The 21271-nt window shown below is 48.9% G+C and overlaps 1 protein-coding gene and 1 long non-coding RNA gene across 2 annotated transcripts; one reads left to right on the top strand and one right to left on the bottom strand.

Moving 5' to 3' along the window:
• Positions 1-4972: 4972 nt before the first annotated feature.
• On the bottom strand, positions 4973-17051 carry LOC137210728 (uncharacterized). Its single transcript, XR_010936677.1, has 3 exons — positions 13378-17051; positions 11513-11681; positions 4973-7591 (listed from the first exon to the last, which is right to left on the bottom strand). It is a non-coding gene; the product is annotated as an uncharacterized lncRNA (long non-coding RNA).
• Positions 16945-20267, top strand: CHRAC1 (chromatin accessibility complex subunit 1). The gene is made up of 3 exons (XM_067712814.1): positions 16945-17198; positions 18889-19015; positions 19595-20267. The coding sequence occupies exons 1-3, from the start codon at positions 17052-17054 to the stop codon at positions 19717-19719; spliced, it is 399 nt and encodes a 132-aa protein (XP_067568915.1). The 5' UTR covers positions 16945-17051; the 3' UTR covers positions 19720-20267.
• The last annotated feature ends 1004 nt before the right edge of the window (positions 20268-21271 follow it).

Below are 21271 nucleotides of genomic sequence, written 5' to 3'. Positions count from 1 at the left end.
GGGTAGGCAAGTGGCTCCCGTTTGGCAGTGAGGGAGACGTCACCATCTCACAGAAGGGCCCTAGAGTAGGGCTTGGCAACTTCACTACCAGACCACCACTGCTTCCTTTTGCTTTATAATACAGTTGACACTCATTACTGGTGGTAGTTTTTTAAGTCACCGTTAACACTGAATTAGCAAATCCTGGGCCATTGCTCCTCTGGAACATACAGAGCTAGGCTCCTGCGAACCCCTGGTCACATTTTCATAACCACCGTACATAACTTTGTCTTATGTGTGTTTCAGTTTAAAGACCTTTTTTTTTAATTCACGGAACATATTTCATTTGTCTTTTAAAAACATGTATATTTATTTGGCTGTGCTGGGTCTTAGCTGCGGCACGCAGGATCTTCGTTGCATTGTGCAAGATCCTTAGTGGCGGCACGCAGGATCTAGTTCCCTGACCAGGGATCAAGCCCAGGCCCCGTGCATTGGGAGCACAGAGTCTTAACCACTAGACCACCAGGGAAGTCCCTAAAAACATATTTTTTAAGCCATGATGCAAAATTACTAGAAGTTAATATTACATGACTGTAAATGTGCAAATTTTTCTCTTTTTTTTGCGGTACGTGGGCCTCTCACTGTTGTGGCCTCTCCCATTGCGGAGCACAGGCTCCAGATGCGCAGGCTCAGTGGCCATGGCTCACGGGCCCAGCCGCTCCACGGCATGTGGGATCTTCCCGGACTGGGGCACGAACCCGTGTCCCCTGCATTGGCAGGCGGACTCTCAACCACTGCATCACCAGGGAAGCCCAAATTTTTCTTTTTTTAAAAAAAATTTTAAAATATCATTTTTAAAATTAGTTAATTAATTTATTCTTGGCTGCATTGGGTCTTCGTTGCTGCGTGTGGGCTTTCTCTAGTTGCGGCGAGCAGGGTCTACTCTTCATTGCGGTGCGCGGGCTCCTCGTTGCTGTGGCTTCTCTTGTTGCGGAGCATGGGCTCTAGGTGCTTCAGTAGTTGTGGCACTTGGGCTCAGTAGTTGTGGCTCGCGGTCTCTAGAGTGCAGGCTCAGGAGTTGTTGCACATGGGCTTAGTTGCTCCGCGGCATGTGGGATCTTCCCAGACCAGGGCTCGAACCTGTGACCCCTGCATTGGCAGGTGGATTCTTAACCACTGCCCCACCAGGGAAGCCCCAAATTTTTCTTTTTTATTAATTATTATTATTTTTTAATTGGAGTATAGTTGGTTAACAAGGTTGTGTTAATTACTGCTGTACAGCAAAGTGATTCAGTTATACATATATATACATTTTTTAACATTCTTTTCTATTATGGTTTATCATAGGATATTGAATATAATTTTCTGTGATATACAGTAGTAAAGACATTTTCTTTAATATGTCTTGTTGATTCCTTAATATTGAACTCACAAAGAAACTTGGGATAGCCATGGAAAATTATTTCCCCGAAGCTTTTTCTACCCGAAGTTTGCAGCTAATATGGTTATAATCACAGTGCGTGTATGACGTCATAGCCTGCTCTTGTTTAACAAAAGCATTTCTCATGCTGTTGCCAGTTATGTATAAAGATCATTTTCAAAATCTTTATGTAAAGTTTTTATTCCTGACATTAATAACTCCATTCTCTCCCCCACTTTACAACCCTAGAAAGAAAATTCAGCCAGACTAATGACAAGAGATAGTGGAGGGCAGGGGACAAGTGTGCCTCATTCTGTGTGTATGCATCTCATTTAAAAAAAAATAGATTTATTTATTTATTTACTTATTTATTTTTGGCTGCACTGGGTCTTTGCTGCTGCATGCGGGCTCTCCCTAGTTGTGGTGAGCGGGGGCCACTCTTCGTTGTGGTGAGTGGGCTTCTCATTGTGGTGCCTTCTCTTGTTGCGGAGCATGGGCTCTAAGCATGCGTGGGCTTCAGTAGTTGCGGCATGCAGGCTCAGTAGTTGTGGTTCATGGGCTCTAGAGCGCAGGATCAGTAGTTGTGGCGCACAGACTTAGCTGTTCCTCAGCATGTGGGATCTTCCCAGACCAGGGCTCGAACAAGTGTCCCCTGCATTGGCAGGCGGACTCTCACCCACTGCGCCACCAGGGAAGCCCTGCATCTCATTTTTAATGACTATACTTGATCCCATCAGGGTTATGCCACTGTGTGCTTAACCAAATGCCTATCATTGGACAGCTGAATTGTCCCATTTTTACTGTTATAAATAACACTGCAATGAACATCTTTGTGCATAATGATCTTTCCAAATTTCGGGTGATTTCCTTAGAGACATTCCCAGGGGCAGAATTCTTGGGTCAAAGGCAAAGGCCCTCGAAGGCCTCAGATACATATGCCAGAGAACGGTTCAGTAAGTCGGCACAGTTGCACCCTCCGCGGTGTGTGTCTGAGAGCCCTTCCATACAAGCCACATTCGTTAAGAAGTCACTGCTTCAAAAAAAAAAAAAAAAGAAGTCACTGCTTCATCTCATCATCCTTATTAATCAGACTCTTTGAAAATCGCCCCAAGAGCTTCCGATCAGCAGGAGCTCCCACAGGGTCGCCACACTGAGCTGACACAATTCCAGGCTGAAGGGAGGTCTGTGGCATTTCACGGGGTTCACAGCCCCTGTGCTGCAGCTCAAGCCTCCTTCAGACCCCGTGGGAAGATGGGCAAACCTGATGACACAAGTGCTCGAGATGCTGACGTGGCCCTTCCCTAACTCTACATGGAGGCAACAGTGCCTTCTTTGCCCCAGACTGGCTTTTCCTGAATGCGCCCGCTATGCCAGCTGGAGTTCCCTGAATGTTTGCTCGTGTCTTGAAATTAAGGCAAAATCTCTCAAGAGAGATTTTCTTACACACACACACAAACTTATTGCTCGAAAGACAAAAGACCTCTTAAAAAAAAAATTAAGGATTCCCCTAAAGGCTAAACATCTTGTCATATAAGAAACATAAACTAATTGGCGTGCATTCTAGGCAAACCAATCTAGCCCTGACACATATCTGGAATCTGTCTCTTGTTGTGGGATGCTGGCTCACTCCCAGTCTGTAAAATGACATGAAACAAGCTTTCCGATGGTTCCTTTTTCCTTCCTAGATGAGAAAGGGTCAAGGTGGTTGGTTCGTGCTATGGCAACAATATTATTTGTCACCCTCGTTAGGACACTTTTGAGAGTGAAAGGAAAGTTTGTTAATTACTACTCTGGCTCAAAAGATGTAAACCAGGACCTTCGCTGCAAACCAGGACACATGCAAACACTCATCTGGTTAATCACAGGGCGAAATGCATGAATGGATGGCTGGTTAGACATTGATCTACTGCAGGCTCGGTGCCAGGCACGGGGGAGGTGTCTTTTCACGCTGGCTCGCTGGAGACGCACACCAGCCGCCAAATGGGGGCTGTTCTTTCACGGCTGGGGAGGGGGGTGGGCAGAGAGCCAAAGCAACTGGCCCAGTGCCACACACACAAGCAACCCCTGCCCCTCCGCCGGGAAGTAATGAAACTGGGCACCCAAATGAGCAGCAGGACAAAAAGTGCTCCCAGCCAGGGCCGGGGCCCCTGAGGACCCTGTGCTGTGAGGCATGCAGACCCCGGAACAGGTTGCTGGGTCTGAGGCCGAGAGCTTTGTAGACACCTCCACCTGGGCAGAGTTCAGTTCCCGGGAGCTGGGGCGGAAGGCTCACAGTGGAGGCAGATCTGTGACATGAAAGCTCCACGCAACCTTCACTGAGGGAGAACCCCCCCCACACTCCCCCTCCCCGCGCCAGCTCTCAGCGGGACAGACCCCAGGCTCCTGCCTCCTGGCCCCCCAGGGCCCGCCTACAAACCAAGCTACTCCAGGTTTCCAGCCTGCCCTTAACCCAGACCCAGGAAAGTGCTGGGTTCTGATGAGAAACACAAAAGGAGACAGACAAAAGGGGTGTTAGTGACCCAGGAGAGAATGAGCAGGGCCGCCTGGATAGGCATCTGGCCATGTGGGCAACACATGCGTGCCCTGGGGGACCTGACTCCCCCCAGTTATTTCTGAGCCTAATCGCTGGCGGGTGGAATGAAGAGTTATATAGTTTGTGAATCAAGAGGTAAATTGTGTAAGCCCAAGGGAGGGCATGGGCCATGGGGATAAGGGTAAGATTTCTACACCAGAGCTGGACCCTGAACCCTTTTGCACCGCCTCCCAGCTCCGACCATCGGGAATCTGGGCTCAGGGCCCTCCCTCCCTAACCACAGCTGCAAGTCCTGCCCGTCCTCTCCAACGTGGGCGCTAGCGCAGCCGGCCTCGGGAGCACGATTCCTAGTTGGATCTTCCGCCTGGAGTTTACTTGGCACCCCCGCCTTCATATGGGCTGTTCCTTCTGCCCAGAGGGCCTTTCCCTCTCTGCGTGGCTGGGGAACTCCTTCCTGCTTGTCCTTCAAGGCCCAGCTCCAGGCGGAAGGTCTGGAGGGGCAGTGGCCGAAATCGGGGTGAGGCAGGGTGGTGGCTGTACACACGAGGTCTCACCTCATTTTCCTTTTACAGAACTGCTTCCTCTCATTTTCCTCTATACTCAAGAAGTGTTGCTTTTGAGGAAGAAAAGGATTACTTGTAATGATGACGATGAGGATGCCAAGTGGGGCTTCCCTGGCGGTCCCGTGGTTAGGATGCCACGCTTCCACTGCGGGGGCCACGGGTTCCATCCCAGTCGGGAAACCAAGATCCCGCATGGTACCGGGCAGCCAAAAAAAAAAAGGATGCCAAGTCCCAGGTCAGATTCATCTCTACTGTGAAACTCACCTTGCCCCACCAGGCGTCTCGGCCTCTTACTTCTCGGGGCCCCCTGTGCCTTTTCTTCAGGAGGCTGATCATGGTTCGTGACTGCGTGCATTTCTGCTGTTACTTGAATGACGTCTCTCACCCCCACTGGCTCCATCAGAGCAGGGACAGTGTCTTTCCTTTTTTTAAAAAATCAACTTCATCGTGATATAATTTCATATGATAAAAGACATCTATTTTAAGTGTAGTTTAATGAGTTCTGGCAAACGTATACACACTTGTAACCAACCATCACAAGCAAGATACACAACGTTTCCACCATGCTCCCTGCGGCCAGCCCTGTCCCCACCCTGGCAGGCAACCAAGGGTCTGTTTTCTGTCCCTATAAATTCGTTTTGCCTGGTCTGGAATTTCACATGGGTGGAGTCACGCAGTATATCCTCTGCTGGGTCTGGCTTCTTTTCTGTAGCGTAATGCTTTTGAGCTTCAGCCAGGTTGCTGCGTGGCTCAGTGGTTCTTTGTTTATTGCTGAGTCCCTTGTACGGATGAGCCACCATTTGTTACACTCCATCTGTTTGTGGGCATTTGGGTCGGTTCCATCTTTAGTCATTATGAATAAAGCTGATATGGACATTCAGGAACAATCATCTGTGTGGACATATGCATTTGTTTCTTTGGATAAATATTGGGACTGGAACTGTTGGGTCACGTGTAATAATATGGCTAACTTTTTAAGAGCTGCCAACCTGTTTTCCAAAGTGTCTGTACCATATTACTTCGTCAGCAGTATCGTGGGAGAGCGGCGGTCGCTAAACATTCTCTCCAACACTGGGAACCACCCGACCGGGCCTCCTCTTGCAGAGTGCACATCCTCAGCCCCTGGCCCAATGCTGCCCACCAAGGGGACTCAATCGATCACTACGGAATGCATGAGTGAATGCACTTTGCTTTGTTATTTTGTTATCATTTTCAAACCAATGTTTATTCCACTGCTCTGGGTGGTTTTAAAATTTATTTATTTATTTTTGGCTGCGTGAGGTCTTCGTTGCTGCACGGGCTTTCTCTAGTTGCTGCGAGCGGGGGCTACTCTTAATTGCGGTGCGCGGGCTTCTCATTGCGGTGGCTTCTTTTGTTGCGGAGCACGGGCTCTAGGTGCACGGGCTTCAGTAGTTGTGGCTCACGGGCTTAGTTGCTCCCCAGCATGTGGGATCTTCCTGGACCAGGGCTTGAACCCGTGTCCCCTGCATTGGCAGGCAGGTTCTTAACCACTGTGCCACCAGGGAAAAAACACTCGTGCTGGGTGTTTTTTAATCTTTTGTTATTTTTAATAATTACACAAATAATACATGCTCAGGGTATAGAAATTAGAACAGTAGTGAAAAAATAATTTTAAAATTACCCCTTAATCTCTCCATCCAGAGACCCATGTTCCAGGCTCAATATTGGGCACTGGGAAAACAAAGATGAATAAAGCACACTGACTGTCTGCAGGGGTTCCACAGGCTCCAGCTGCCTGGACAGGGGCCACACATGGGGTCAGCCAGAGGAGGGGGGCACACAGGGGAGGCAGTGAGGAAAACCTTCAAGGGGGTGGAGAGGCATGAAGAAGGGACATGCGGGGGGCCTGGTGGACAGTGGTGGCCAGAAGTGGGCTCATAGGTGTCTGGGACTTCCCAACCCCAAGGCTAAGAAGGATGCTGCCCGGTTGGTCCCGCTGCCCCGCTGCCTCCTCAAATGCTGTGCGCCTCCGTGCAGCCACAGGGCACCGGCCCAGGACGCAGAGTCATGGAGGAGGCCGGCCCCTGGGTGGGCCCCTGGGTGTGTCCATGCTTGGGCACAATCTCCCCAGGAGGTCACAGCCACCTTTGCGGACTCCTCCTCCGGGTCCCAAGCGCTGAATAACCAGGTTGGCTGGCTCCTTGGACCTCCCTTCTCCACCTACTCTCTTTCCTTGGTCGCCTGACCAGCCTCTGGGCTCTACACATCATCCATCCAGTACTGACACTCATATTTCTCTTCCCAGCCCTGCAGTCTACCCTGTGCCCCGAGCTTGGGCGTCCGTGGTATAGCTGCCTGTCTTCCCATCTGGCATCTCCCAGCCATCTGTGCCCCTGAAGGAACTCCTGACACCCCTGGTTCCCAAAGCTGTTCTTTCTCCATTCTTTCCATCCCAGAAATGGACACCACCGTTTGCTCTAGTCCACAACCAAGGAATCATTCTTGATTCCTTTTTCCCTCCTACCCACAACCAATCTACCACTAAATCCTATTGATTTCACCATCCAAACACTTCCCAAAGCCCTCCAGGTTTCTGTATGTCCAATGCTACCATGCCATTCAGAAACACCAGCAATTCTTGTCTGAACTGCCTCTTAACTGCTTCCATGATTACTACACCCCCAAGTTAAAATCATGCATCAGCCAATGACTTGTTTTTGTAGAAACAAAAATTCATCCCACGATTCCTATGGAATCTCAAGGGACCTGAATAAAAATAATCTTTAAAAAGAAGAACAGGGCTTCCCTGGTGGCGCAGTGGTTGGGAGTCCGCCTGCCGATGCAGGGGACACGGGTTCGTGCCCCGGTCCAGGAAGATCCCACATGCCGCGGAGCGGCTGGGCCCGTGAGCCATGGCCGCTGAGCCTGCACGTCCCGAGCCTGTGCTCCGCAATGGGAGAGGCCACAACAGTGAGAAGCCCGCGTACCGCAAAAAAAAAAAAAGAATAGAATAGAGAGTCCAGGAATAAACCCTTGCATACAAGGTCAAATGATTTTCAGCAGAAGTACCAAGACCACTCAATGGTGAAAGGACAGTCTTTTCAGCAAATGATGTTGGGAAAACTGAACATCCACCTGCAAAAAGAATGAGGGTGAATTCACCTTATACACAAAAACTAACTCAAAATGGATCTAAGACCACAACTTAAGAGTTAAAACTATAAAACTCTTAGAAGAAACAGGAAAAAGCTTCATAGCATTGTATTTGGCAATGATTTATTGGCTATGACACCAAAAGCAGAAGTGACAAAAGTGAAAAATAAATATGTTGGACTACATCAAACTTAAAAATTTGTGTGCATCAAGGAACACAATCAAGAGTGAAAAGGCAGGCGTGGAATGGGAGAGAATATTTGCAAATCATGTATCTGATAAGGGGTTAATATCTAGAATAAAGAACTACAACTCAAATACAAAAAACAACTGATTAAAATATGGGCAAAGGACTTAAATAGACTTTTCTCCAAAGAAAATGTACAAATGAGGGGATATACGTATACAAATAGCTGATTCACTTTGCTGTACAGTGGAAACTAACATAACATTTTAAAGCAACTATACTCCAATAAAATTAAAAAAAGAAAAAGAAAATATACAAATGGCCAATAAGCCTGTGAAAAGATACTCCACCTCACTAATTATGGAAATGCAAATCCAAACCACAATGAGATACTACTTCACACCGACTAGGAGAGCTATTATCAAAGCCAAACAAACAAAAATGTTGGCTAGGGTGTGGAGAAACTGGAACCCTTATCCATGGCTGGTGGGAACATGAATATTGTGCAGCCACTGCGGAAAAAACTACGGATGTTCCTCAAAAAATTAAACACAGAATTACCATACGATCCAGCAACTTCACTTCTGGGTCTGTGTGTGTGTGTGTGTGTGTGTGTGTGTGTGTGTGTGTGTGTGTGTGTGTGTGTGTGTGTGTGTGTGTGTGTGTGTGTGTGTGTGTGTGTGTGTGTGTGTGTGTGTATATCCAACAGTTAAAAGCAGAGAGTGGAACAGATCTTTGTACACCCATGTTCACAGCAGCATTAGTCACAGTAGTCAAAAGGCACCAGCAACCCAAGCACCCATGGATGGATGGATAAACCAAATGTGGTCCATCCATAAAATGGAATATTATTTAGACTTAAAAAGGAAGGAAGGACTTCCCTGGTGGCGGAGTCGTTAAGACTCTGCCTACCAATGCAGGGGACACGGGTTTGAGCCCTGCTCCAGGAAGATCCCACATGCCGTGGAGCAACTAAGCCCGTGTGCCACAACTACTGAGCGCAGCTCTGGAGCCCATGAGCCACAACTGCTGAGGCCACGTGCCACAGCTCCTGAAGCCCACACACCTAGGGCCCATGCTCCGCAACAAGAGAAGCCACTGCACTGCAACAAAGAGTAGCCCCCACTCGCTGCAACTAGAGAAAGCCCGTGCGTAGCAACGAAGACCCAATGTGGCCAAAAATAAATTAATTAATTAAAGAAATTAAAAAGAAATCCTTCTAAAAAAAAAGGAAGGAAGTTCTGACATGTGCTACAACATGATGAACCTTGAGGTCATTATGCTCAGTGAGCTAAGCCAGTCACAAGAGGACAGATGCTGTGTGATTCCACTTATATGAGCGACCTGGAGTAAAGTTCATAGAGACAGAAGGTAGGAGGGTGGGGCCCGGGGCTGGGGGAGGGGAGGGGGGGTTAGTGTTTCATGGGGCCAGAGTTTCACTTTGGGAAGATGAAAAAGTTCTGGAGGTGGATGGTGGTGATGGCCGCACTGCAGTGTGAATGTACTTAATGCTACTGAACTGTTCACTTAAAAATGGTTCAAAAGATAAATTTTGTTATATTTTGCCATAATAAAAAATTTATCCAAAAAAATCATATATCAGCTCTCATCTGTCACTTTTCCACTGAAAACTCTCCAATGACTTCCCACTACTCCAAGCTGGACCCTGAGGCTCTGTACAGTGTGGCTCCCGGAAACCTTTCCCCTTGGCCCAGATTGCTCCCCCCACCAGATGCCAGCCCCTCCCCTTCCACTCCCCACATGAAAATCTCTGCAAGCTGCCTGCCTGCCAGCAGCCATCACCACGGTGGGCTCTGGGTTGCCCACATTATCCCTGTATTCCGGCCATTATCTATAATGACAACCTGGCATAATTATATTTTTACAATTTGTATAACTACATTCTATTGAGCTAAATGATCATTATTATCATTATAAAATACTTATTAAGCACTTCTAGCCATGCAAATCTAATAAGAGGTAGCCTCAGCTCTTAAAGATCTCCCTTCCGAATTCCATCCCAAATTCATTTCAACTTTGGTTATTCCTCCTTCCTGGAGAAGGAACAGGGAACTTCTATGTTTTTTGCCTGGGGCTTTATATGCATATAAACTTTATACCATATAAGCTTCTCAGTGATGCTGGGGAGCAGATGTGATTAGCCTCATCTTACAGATGAGAAACAAGAGAGTCAGACTGCGGGAGCTAGTCATTTAGTAATTTAGGTCTTTGTGATGGCAAAGCCTTTACCACTCCTCTCATGTAATGTGATGGCTTATTAGGAAGGGCTTCTTTTTTTTGGCCTTATTTACATCTTACATGCTAAACACTGTACCAGCCCAGCGGGATAAACACACAAGTAAACAGATCTTTCTAAAACAACGTCCTAAGTCGGGGGTCACAAACTCAAATGTTCACAGGAGCCAAGCAGGCAGTGGAAATGGTGAAGCAGACAGGTGAGTGATAGAGAGTGGTGGGGACGGTGGCCAACCCAAGAGCACGTGACTCATCTAACGACGACTGCCAGCTTTGCCATGAGGCAATGTGGGGTCATGTTTTCTGCCCCTCCCACTCTTCCAGTTAGATTTATAAGTGAAATCTCCAGAATTTTAAATGTTGGCAACTTTGGCAGGTACTGGTCATTGTCTAACCTACAACCATTCCCTGCCTCAAACCTCACCTCCCACCCCCTTAATTTTTGTCCGTAGGGATCAGATACCCTTTGATCTCAGGAAGATAGCCCCAGGGGATAAATCTTAATTGGTATAAAGCAATCCTAGCAGTCTCATTCCCTTTGGCCAGTAATTGGTCTCAGGTCCCAATTCTGACAAATGAGATGTAAGGGGAAGACTGCTAAGGAGATCTCCCCTTCCTTAGTAAAAAGACAAAGGCTTGAGACCTAATGAGGAAAGAGCCTTTTGCCTACGGCCCTTTCCCCTTGCTCCTGTCTAATGCAGTGATGAAGTCCAGAACAGCAGTGGCCTTTTTGGAACCATGAGGCAATAAGCATGAGGCCTAAAACCAACATGCCAAGAATGACAGAGCAGAAAGATGGAAAGACCCAAGGTCTTTGATGACATCCTTGCTGCGTCAGCACCAGATGCGGCCATGGCCACTATACATAAGCTCAATAGAGCAAGCACTGGATAGTGCCAGAGGGTGGCTGGAGAAAGAGAACAAATGACGTGTACAAGAGAGGCATCCTGCCGCTTGTTTATTAAAGGCCTCCTGTGTAGGAGCCCTTTGGTGAGTATGGACATGGGCTACACCTCCCCTCACATCTCTCCTCATTCTGAGAAGTTCATCCACAAGCCCCTTCCCCAGACCTTTTTGTCTTTAAGCCTCCAGTCTTGTTCTTTCCAAGTTCCCAGACCATCTGATAGCTGCTGCCCCTGCACTGCTGTAGATCCTGGACCTCTGGCTTTCTCTCCGCCCAGGCAGGTGGCCTTCTGGGGGAAGCCCTTCACCTCTGTCTTTCGGGCACACTGGGGGAAGCCCTTCACCTCTGCCTTTCGGGCACACTGGGGGAAGCTGTTTCGCACGGCATTCCACGTCTGCGTGGTGCCAGCATATTTACCAAGCAGCCTATGAACTGGGTCTGCGTCTTCCTTCTTCACTCTTCTGCCCACAGAGAGTCCACTGAGGCCATTGTTGTGGGGTGTGGGGGGATGGAGCAGGTGCCCTGGGAGTCTCAGCCACCTGTTCATGTGACTTACTTGTGCTTCTGGGACCTGCGCAAGGCTGATAGCATCGTCCACATCGACCTCCCCGCGATGGTGGAGTGTGGCATGTGGCTCAGTGGAGCACGTCACACCCAGCTCAGCTCACACACTCACGTGGAGTCTGGCATTTGGTCTCTACCAGTGTCCAGCAGAAAATCTGGAGCTGTGGTTCAAATGGAGAATAGTTATTTGCAGAAGATATGTCTTTGCTCCAAGCCCCTGAGAGTCTGTGCTATGACTGTTATTGGGATCTGCCAGAACTTCTTACCAAAGACACCCTGGCCTAGAACTGCAGTTATCTCGTGAATGGGTCAGAGCAGCACACTGAGATGATGTTCAAGTAGTCTTTAAAAGTCAGAGAGCCACCAGCGCAGGTCACTCCAAACCTCACTCCACTGGCTTAGCTAAGCAAGCTGATCAAGCCCCTCCTAGCTGCTGGAGCGAACACACACCGAATCCAGAATCTCTGGTAAATCGGCTATATTGATAAATTCAGCCCAAACCTACATTAAACTCTGTCCAACTAGACTGGTGCCGTTACAATCCATTCACCTCACACTCCCCAAGTTTCTGATGATAAATGCATGAACATGCTGCAATTCTTTCACTGTGTGAACATCTCCTAAATCGGGCTTTGCTGTTGCTTCCCTGGGGCATGCTGGGATCTGACTCCGGTTATGGATTGGAGTTAATGAGGGGGTGACTCTTGAGAAGACTCAGCATCCCTGTTGCCAGGTAAGCACAGATGAGCTCATTAATAGGACTTCAAGCAGGAGAAGACTGATCTCAGGCAGGCAGGGGGCTATTTCCACTGACAAAGGGGCTCAGAGGGATGGGGGGTTAAATGTTTGCTTGTATCCTCCCAACCGTCCCTTTTCTAATTCTCAGGACCCCTCTCTTCCCAATAAACAGCCTAACTTCACAGAAAAGCCCAGGTGAAGCTGTGAATTCAAGCTCTGTCATAATTATGCCTCAGGTAGGATTAAAGGCAGGTGTGACCTTTAGCCCCATTAGCCCTGAGGCTACAAAAGATAAGGAACAGCTTAGGGCTTGATCTGAGAATTTATAGTCCGAGCTTTCAATTTTCTTTCTGAAATCTCTCCCAGCCTCACGAGAAGCCCATCCCACAAGGCTCCACCGACTTGGGGCAGCCTTGTCTTCAGCGAGCCGTCCATCCAGGCAATGGCAGGTGACAACTTAAGTGACTGTTTGGCCAGGGCATGCTGCCAGGGAGGTCATCCCTGCACCAGCACAATCAGATCAGATAACCAGCCCCAGATTCCCATTTTCGTGGGTCTGTTTCCTGGGACCAAGTACATGTGTTTCAACATTCAACCAGGAAAGCAGAAACTTCTTTAAATAGTTCAAACAGAGAGGGATTTAATGCCGAGAATTGACTTCAAGTGTGTGGAAGAGCTGCAGGAGCACGAGGGGGCCGGTGCTGAGGTGCTGCTCAGAGATCAGGACGCTGCTACTACTCCTGGCTGGGGGCTGGGCCCACACTCCCCGCAGACGCCCCCCACCCAGTGCGGATGACTCACTGTAGCCACACTCCCCCACCACCCCCATCCCCACCTCCCCCCCACCTGCTGCCAATGCCTTCACACAACCGTAAAACGATGTCTCCTCCTCCATCCACAACTGCACTCTCTCACCTGGGTCTCCCACTGGCAGAATCTAACCAGAAGCCAGCTGGCGGAAGATTCTGGGAAGTGTAGATACCCGCCTCCCAGCACCCCGGGTACAGATACAGCAGGGAACAAGGAAGGCAGCAGAAGCAATGGGCACACCTGAGATGTCGTGAGGGTAAGTGGGCTGATGGATAGGTGCACCAACCACAGGATGATCGGCTAACTCACCGTGATTTTTCTAGTGCAGGGAAGCTCTGACGATCATAGATTCCTTCATTCTCCCACTGTCTTAGGTTCGAAGCTTGTTTCCTTTTTTTGAATGCTGAGCATTTCCCCCCTTTTCTGCAGGTTTGTCTTTGCCGCACTCCTTACTTCTCAAAATGATTAATGACCAGATGCCCTGGCAGTTCCGCAACCTGAGCTTCTCACCCTCCTTGTCTCCTTGAATTCTTCTCTTTTCTGAGCCTTCCTCTTCTGTCCTCTTTCCTAAAGTTAACCCATCCTGCTCTCAAACATGCCAGAAGAGAATGACAACCCTGATCAGTAACCTGCTAGAGAAGCAAAACATCTAGAGACTGAAAAACGTCAGCCTGCTTCTCGTGTGGACCCAAGGACCCTGTTGCACAGCTAGCTTATGGAGGAAAGGCACTCCTTTGCTTTGGAGCTGAATCCTGGAGGCTGAAGCAGCACCTTCTATCTCCGCTCTGCACAGGGCATGGTGCCATTCAGTCATCCCTCGGCAAGCGGGATGAGCTTTTACGTTAGATCCACTCCCTTGCTTCAAGCCTCTTGTGGCTTTCCATTGCTCTCAGAACGAAAGCCAAGCTTCTCACCGGCCTGCCCGAGCGGGTGGCGCCCAGCTTGCTCATCACATCTCCAGTGCACTCTGCCTCACTCACTAAGCTCCAGACACACTGGCCTTTTTATTCCTCAGATTTGCCCAGGCGTCTTCCTTCTCAGGTGTTTTTCCCACAGGCTATTCTGTTCAGAGTGCTCATCTTATCCCAGCCCTTCTGCATGTCCTCCAGATCTGACCTTAAATCTCACTTTTCAGAGAGGCCGTCTTATCACTCACACTGGTCTGTTTCCTCATAGCACTTACCACAGGAGGTGTTATTTTTCTTGTCTCGCTTGTACTTGAAACTACGCTCCGTGACAGCAAGGACCATAGCTGTCTTGCTCGCTGCCTGTACCTTTCCTTTGTGCCTAGAAGTGCCTGACACGTACTGGGTGCTACTGGACCAAGACCTGAGGTCACAACGGTGAAGATGACACTGTCCCTGCGTTCTCGGCCTTCACCTTCTAGTGACAAAGCACACAGCAGGCGCTAAGATGACTGGGGCATCACGGCTGAAGGTAGATGGGAAAACTTTTCTGGCACTACAAACGTCAGCAATCTGGGTCATCTGGGCTCTCTGGCCTTCGCTCCTCTCCTCAGGAAGGCTGAAGAGCAGTGATTTTCAGAACCCACTAAACTTGCAGAAACACGCTGTGCAAGTATGCATTTTATATTTTGTAATCATTACCTAAGTGATGGACAAAATGGAAATCAGAAAGGTTAAACAAGATCTATTTTTAATTTTCCAGACTCCTTTCATATGAACTTTGAAATCAAAGTTGACTGGAGTGACAGGACCTTGCAGCAGGAACCCTGAGACTTTACAGAGTAGTTTAGGCTTTTGCAGGGTGCTGTACAGTTGACAAAAAGCTTTCTCATTCTCAGCTCCTTTGATGCTCCCTGATGACCTGTGAGGGAGGCAGTGCTGGATGGATGGGGGGGACGACTTTAATCTTCATGTGCCAGGCATGTTCACACCTTTTAACAAACCCGAGACAGGTGCGACTCTCCTGTCTCATCTTTGCAAATGAGGAAACAGCGGTTCAGAGAGAGTACTTGCTTTGCCCGGGGTCACGCTGTTGTGAATGGTGGGACAATTTTATTCCACCTCCTAGCAGTATTCAATCCAGCTGATCAGTTTCTCCTTTCAGAAGAACTTTCTTCGACTGACTTTATGGACACACGATCTCTTGGTTTTCCTCTTACTCAATGGCCACTTCCTCCCAGTTTCTTTTGCTGGATTTTCCTTCTCCTCTCCATCTCAGAATGCTGCAGTACCCCAGTTCGTGGTCCTTAGATCTTTCTACTTTAGCCACACTCTCCTCCCAGGTGCTTTCATTCAGGTCCTTGGTTTTAATTCCCACCTAGACAAGGGTGGCTTGTAATTCACTGCTCCAGCCTGAACTGCAGACTGGAATAGCCAATTCGCTCCTCAACATTGTCACGAGGGTTCACAGGCAATTGAGACTTAACTTGCTCCAAACTACGCCTCTGCTAAATTTGCTCCTCCCGCAGGGTTCCCCATCTCAGTAACAGCACTACCATCCTTTCACTCATACTCCACATCACATTAGCAAGACCCTGATTAAATAAAATTTCTGTTTTAGGGAAGGACAAGGGAAAAAAATTCGTCATAAAATTCTGTTTGTTTGGGCCTCGTCCCTCTCTCCCTAATGTGCTGTATGCATCTGCGTTAGCGCTACGCGTTAGCGCTCCTCAAAGATGGCAGTGCCTGCTCAACCATAAAGATCAATTTTTTTTTCTTTCTTCTGACGCTAGCAACGTAACTTCTTACAAGAACATTGTTCTTTCCCAGCTCTGTAGGGGGTCATGGTGACTTGCTGCCCGCTTTGTACGTGCTTACCTGGTCTATGTATCCTTGGTGAACTTTAAGGGAAACATCAGTACGTCATTTTGATGTACGATCCTTTGTCTCAAAAATGTACAGACTATACTTCTAACGGGAGGAAGAGCTCTCAGAACTTTCTGAGAATCTGCTTCCCAGGTGATAATCCTCAGTTTGGCTCGAATAAAATCCCTTTTCTTCTTAATTTGATAGTTAATTGAATTTTCGTCGACAACCGTTGGCTCTACAAATTAGATCCCCAATCCTACCCTACTTCTACCACCTCGACTGTAGTCTAACCCATCGTCTGCCTCCATCCCCGTTACAGCTTCCTAACTGCACCCTCTGCCCGCCTCCGTTCTCACCCCTCTCCGGTCTATTCACACACGGCAACCTGAGTATTCCTTGTAAAACTTAAGTGGGACCACCTTACTCTTCCCCAGGCCTCCCAACTCTCTGGGAAAGAATTCCATGACGTACAAGGCCCTATCTGGTCTGGCCCATGGCTACTTCTCATCATTCTTCTCCTAGCTCATTTCGCCGTAGCCACAGTGGCATCCAATTCATCACCTGCAATCACCTTCTACTCTACAATCTCTTTGCTTCCACCCTTACAACCTCCCTATCCTCACGACTCCCCTCTGGTCTATTCACACTCAGCAGCCAGAGGGATCTTTCGAAAACTTAAGACACAGCCCATCAACCCTCTGATGCTTCCCATTTTTCTTAGAATAAAATCCAACAGGACCTAGTCCCTGGCTACCTCTCAGACTTCACCTAGCACACCTGGTCCACACAGCGGTCATTTTGAGCTTCTTGAAAGGCCTTTGCCTGTCGCTCCTTTCCCCCGGCAAAGCGCTTTCTCATAAACAGGGCTCTTTTCTCTCTTCGCTGCCCAGCCTTCTCCTTTACTGACCCGGTTTCTATCTTCTTACACTGCTTTGTTTTCCTTCATGGTACTTCTCAGCATCACACAGGTAGAACCCCCACCCACGGTCGCCCCCCACCCCCGCCCCGCCGAATCTGCTGGCCGCCCTTCCGCTCCATCGGCACAGCCTCGGGGTCGCGCGGCATCACGGGGCTTGTAGTCCGTCCCGCGGACGCGCCTCCCGACACTACAACTCCCACGGGGCAGCGGGACGCCGCTCCCGCACCGACCGTGTAGGCCGGCCACCTCGCGGCGGGTAGGGGCTGCCGCTGCGGGGGCGGGGCGCAGAGATGGCGGACGTGGTCGTGGGCAAGGAGAAGTGCGGCGAGCAGCGGCTGGTGTCGCTGCCCCTGTCCCGCATCCGGGTCATCATGAAGAGCTCCCCCGAGGTGTCCAGCATCAACCAGGAGGCGCTGGTGCTCACGGCCAAGGCCACGGTGAGGCGGGGAGGAGTGAGGAGCGTGGGGCGGCGGTGGGGCCCACCCGGAACCATCGCGCCCCGCCGGGCCCCGCGGAGCTGCCCAGTCCCCTTCGCGTGCGCGCGCGCGCCCTTTTGAGAGCCGTCTCATTCCCCTCCCACGCCGCGCGCGCCCCAGCTCCCGCGCGCGCTCTTCGCCCCGCCCATCCGGCGCCTCGCGCGCCCGTCTCCCCGCCCACTCCGCTGCCGCCCGCCCACTCCGCTCCCGCCCTCCCTCGCGCGCCCGTCTCCCCGCCCACCCCGCTCCCGCCCTCCCTCGCGCGCCCGTCTCCCCGCCCACTCCGCTCCCGCCCTCCCTCGCGAGCTGGTCGCCACGCCCACTCCGCTCCCCCCCTTCCTCGCGCGGGTTTGGCCTGGGCGGTAGCGTGGAGGCGCGCGGGCCTTGTTTGGTGTCTCCCCCGCCTTTTCCAGTCACCGTACTCCGGGCCCCAAAGCCTCTCCTTTTGTCGCTTCCGGCCTGTTTCGCGGCTTTGGGCCCCAGCTCCTCAAAACGGCTCATTGAGAGGGCCGGCGGCTCCCTCAGGAGGTACGGCCCGGCCCAGCCGCTCGCCCACCCTCTCCCAGTCTCCTGGGCCAGAATTGAAGTAAGTTCGGGGACCTCAGTTTTAGTCCCCTCCTAGGTCCAGATAGATGATTTTGTCTCTTAATTTGGTCTAGGTAGGCCAGACCTTCCTGTTCTTATCCTGGGCCAGGTTTCTGCTGCAGAGTCTCCCTCACTTGCTTTAACTTCCCTTCGAGTCTGTTTCCCAGGCCGGCTAGTTCGGTAGACGGTAGACGGTGTCCGGTGCGGTGAGTTGGTCAGAGCTAAGGGAGGGGGGGATCACGTGGTCTTGGGATAGCTGTACAGTTTCGTTCTGTAGGTCTTAAGGAATTAAGAGATTTGCAGGCACTTCTTATTCCCTTCTTGACTAACTTCGATGGAGTTAAAGTAGAACAGAGAGGGGCTCAGCTCAGGTGGGCTGCCCTCGGAAAGGTGTCCGGGCAGAATGGCAAGCTGACCATTTTTTACCTTTAAGCTAGTGACTGTTACAGTTGTCGGCGGGCCACCTTAGACACAGTGTAGTCAAATACAAGACTAAAAGGCTGTTCCTGGCATAGAATTTTCGGATGGTCTCTTGCCAACCCTTCTAACTAGAGACTGGGCATTAAACAAACACGATTCCTTGTTGTATGGCTTTTAAATATTTTTCATAAGTTAGAAATCTAAAATAAACTTTCGAGGGCTTCCCTGGTGGCGCAGTGGTTGAGAGTCCGCCTGCCGATGCAGGGGACACGGGTTCGTGCCCCGGTCCGGGAAGATCCCACATGCCGCGGAACAGCTGGGCCCGTGAGCCATGGCCGCTGAGGCTGCGCGTCCGGAGCCTGTGCTCCGCAACGGGAGAGGCCACAACAGTGAGGCGCGCGTAGCGCAAACAAACAAACAAACAAACAAAATAAAATAAACTTTCGGGAAATTCCTGCTGCCCTGCCAATTTTAATTCAGCCTTGCTTTCTTTCCGACCTCGTATGTCTCCTTTCTCCAGTGATTTTCTGCAATTCGATCAACCAAGATAATCTGAAATCATCTAAACTTAATGTAATTAAAAAGTAAGGTCTGTGGTAAATTTTCAAAGTACACCTTTCATCTTAACTTTCTCATTTTGTTTTAGGAACTCTTTGTTCAATATCTCGCCACCTATTCCTACAGACACAGCAGTGGAAAAGAAAAGAAAGCACTCACTTACAGTGATTTATCAGATACCGCAGAGGAATCGGAAACGTTTCAGTTTCTTGCAGGTACTTAGCCTTTGAAACATTCTGGTTAAAAAACAGCTTTTTCCCTGCTTTTTTTCTGCTTTCACTGAAAATGACATTTTGCTGCTGTCTCCAGGTGTCAGAGTTTACCTGGCATGGGGCGAGAGTTTTAGTTTTGTTCAGTGGAGCATGTTTGTAATGCAGTTCACCTAGAGCAGGAATTAAGTTGGCACCTGCACGGGGCTGTCTGGGTGGGTGTGGGAGCCGGGCAGCCCACCCCCTCAGACTCGTCCTTACTTGGCTGGGGAAGCAGAAACCCATAGTTGTTGCTGTGGAACAGGCTGTGTGCACCACAGCTAAAAAAGAGCGTCCGGTGACCCTTGGGGCCAGCCGCTGTGTCAGGTGGGTCGGGCAGGGCTGCTCCTAGTGGGTGCCGGCACAGAGCAGTGTGGTTTGCAGCCACTGGAATAGATACAGGTGTTGAGCCTTCGTCCAGAGGCAGTGCTGGTTTCCTGCTATGTAGTCAGAATTTTGACTTGTCTTGGAACCTGTTTTGGAGGTCATAGCAGGAACTAGCACGTTTGAAATTTGCATTGCTGATGTTAGCTTTATGTTTTTAAGATATATTACCAAAGAAGATTTTAGCTAGTAAATATCTGAAAACGCTTAAAGAGAAGAGGGAAGAAGAGGAGGAGGAGGAGAATGACAACAACGATGAGACTGATGACGATGAAGCAGAATCCTAGAGCAGAAAGAAGTGCTTTAGAGATCAGCCTGGTGAGGACCCTCATGGATCAGCACCTTTGCTCTGGAGCAGGCATTAGTCTGTTCACGCTTCGGAGACTTCACGTACATGATGTTCTTTCCTGGCTGAGACCAAGCATAATGTACCTCTGCCATAAATAGCCCAAAGGAAAGGAACACAGACAGCAGCTTCTCTTCCCCAGGCCCACACTGCAGCTGGAGTGGGAGAGGACCAAGAAGGGGCTGCGTACCGTGAGACACAGCCAGCCTGCAGCTGTAAGCTATAGAGGCAAAGACAACTTTGCTTAACTTTCTAGTTTACAGATAGATTTTGAAGAACTTCTAAATATCAGTGTGTAAATTCACATATGTATATTTTGAAATTCGTCCTTGTGAACAGCTAGATCCTGTTTTAGCTAAGTGTGTAGTCCCTGGGTAGTATGTTACATTTGCATTTTCGTATTTGAAGAAAATTTATGGCTTTGTATATGTCCAGATACTGCATTTTTTTAACTGTAAAGAAATAAATTTTTCTTTTTTAAAAGCTGTATATATTTTTATAGTGAAATGTTTTATGAAACTAGTTTTAGAACCCTCTATTATTCTAATGCCCTTCTTATTATCTGGAAACATTTGTGAAATTTTAAAATGAGTACTTTCTTCTTTTTATTTTTCCTTTTTATTGGCGGCGCCGTGAGGCATGTGGGATCTTAGCTATCCAACCAGGGATCGAACCCACACTCCCTGCAGTGGAAGCGCAGAGTCTTAACCACTGGACCACCGGGGAGGTCCAAAACTGAGCACTTTCTAATACTTTTATTCCTGGAGAAAAATTTCAAGTCAAATTATTAGATCAAATACAGTAAGAAATATTACCTCTGTGTAAGCACGTTTTTCTTAAAAAATTATAAAGCATTTTGTATATTGAAGATCTCGTTTTACTGTTCCTTTCTTTACACCTATAGTAGTTGTCTTTACTGTCCACAAGAGAAAACCATAAGCCCTATTTTTTTTCACATAGGGTAAATTTTGGCTTTTGCCTTTTCTTTTTTTTCTTCCAATTGAGTTCGAATTTTCATCCAGTAGAATCACCCTTTAATGTCCATTCTGTTGGTTGTGTAAGCAATCAATATATAGAACAGTTCCATCACCCCAAACATTCCTCTGTATACCCTTGGAGTTAGTTCCTTCCCTTATCCCCAGGCAATCAATCACTGATGTTTTCTGTCCCTCTTGTTTTTAAAATTTATTTTAAAATCCACTTTTTGGTGTACAGTTCTGAGTTTTGACAGATGCAGAGTCATGTAACCACCACCACAATTAAGATACAACAGTTCTGTCACCTCCCCCAAATTCCCTCATGGTTAAACTCCTTCCTACCCTTTACCTTGGCAGCCACTGATCTAGCTGTTCTCTGCCCCCAGAGGAGGAGTCAGCAGACGTTTTCTGGAAAGGGCCATGTGGAAAATACTTGAAGTTTTATGGGCTACATAATCTCTGTCACAACTAGTCAACTCTGCTGTTGTAGTTCAAAAGCAGCCACAGTCAACACAT

Source organism: Pseudorca crassidens, chromosome 17 (assembly GCF_039906515.1).
Source record: "Pseudorca crassidens isolate mPseCra1 chromosome 17, mPseCra1.hap1, whole genome shotgun sequence".
In the NCBI taxonomy this organism is placed as follows: domain Eukaryota; kingdom Metazoa; phylum Chordata; class Mammalia; order Artiodactyla; family Delphinidae; genus Pseudorca; species Pseudorca crassidens.
This window is presented reverse-complemented; position numbering and strand designations above follow the sequence as displayed.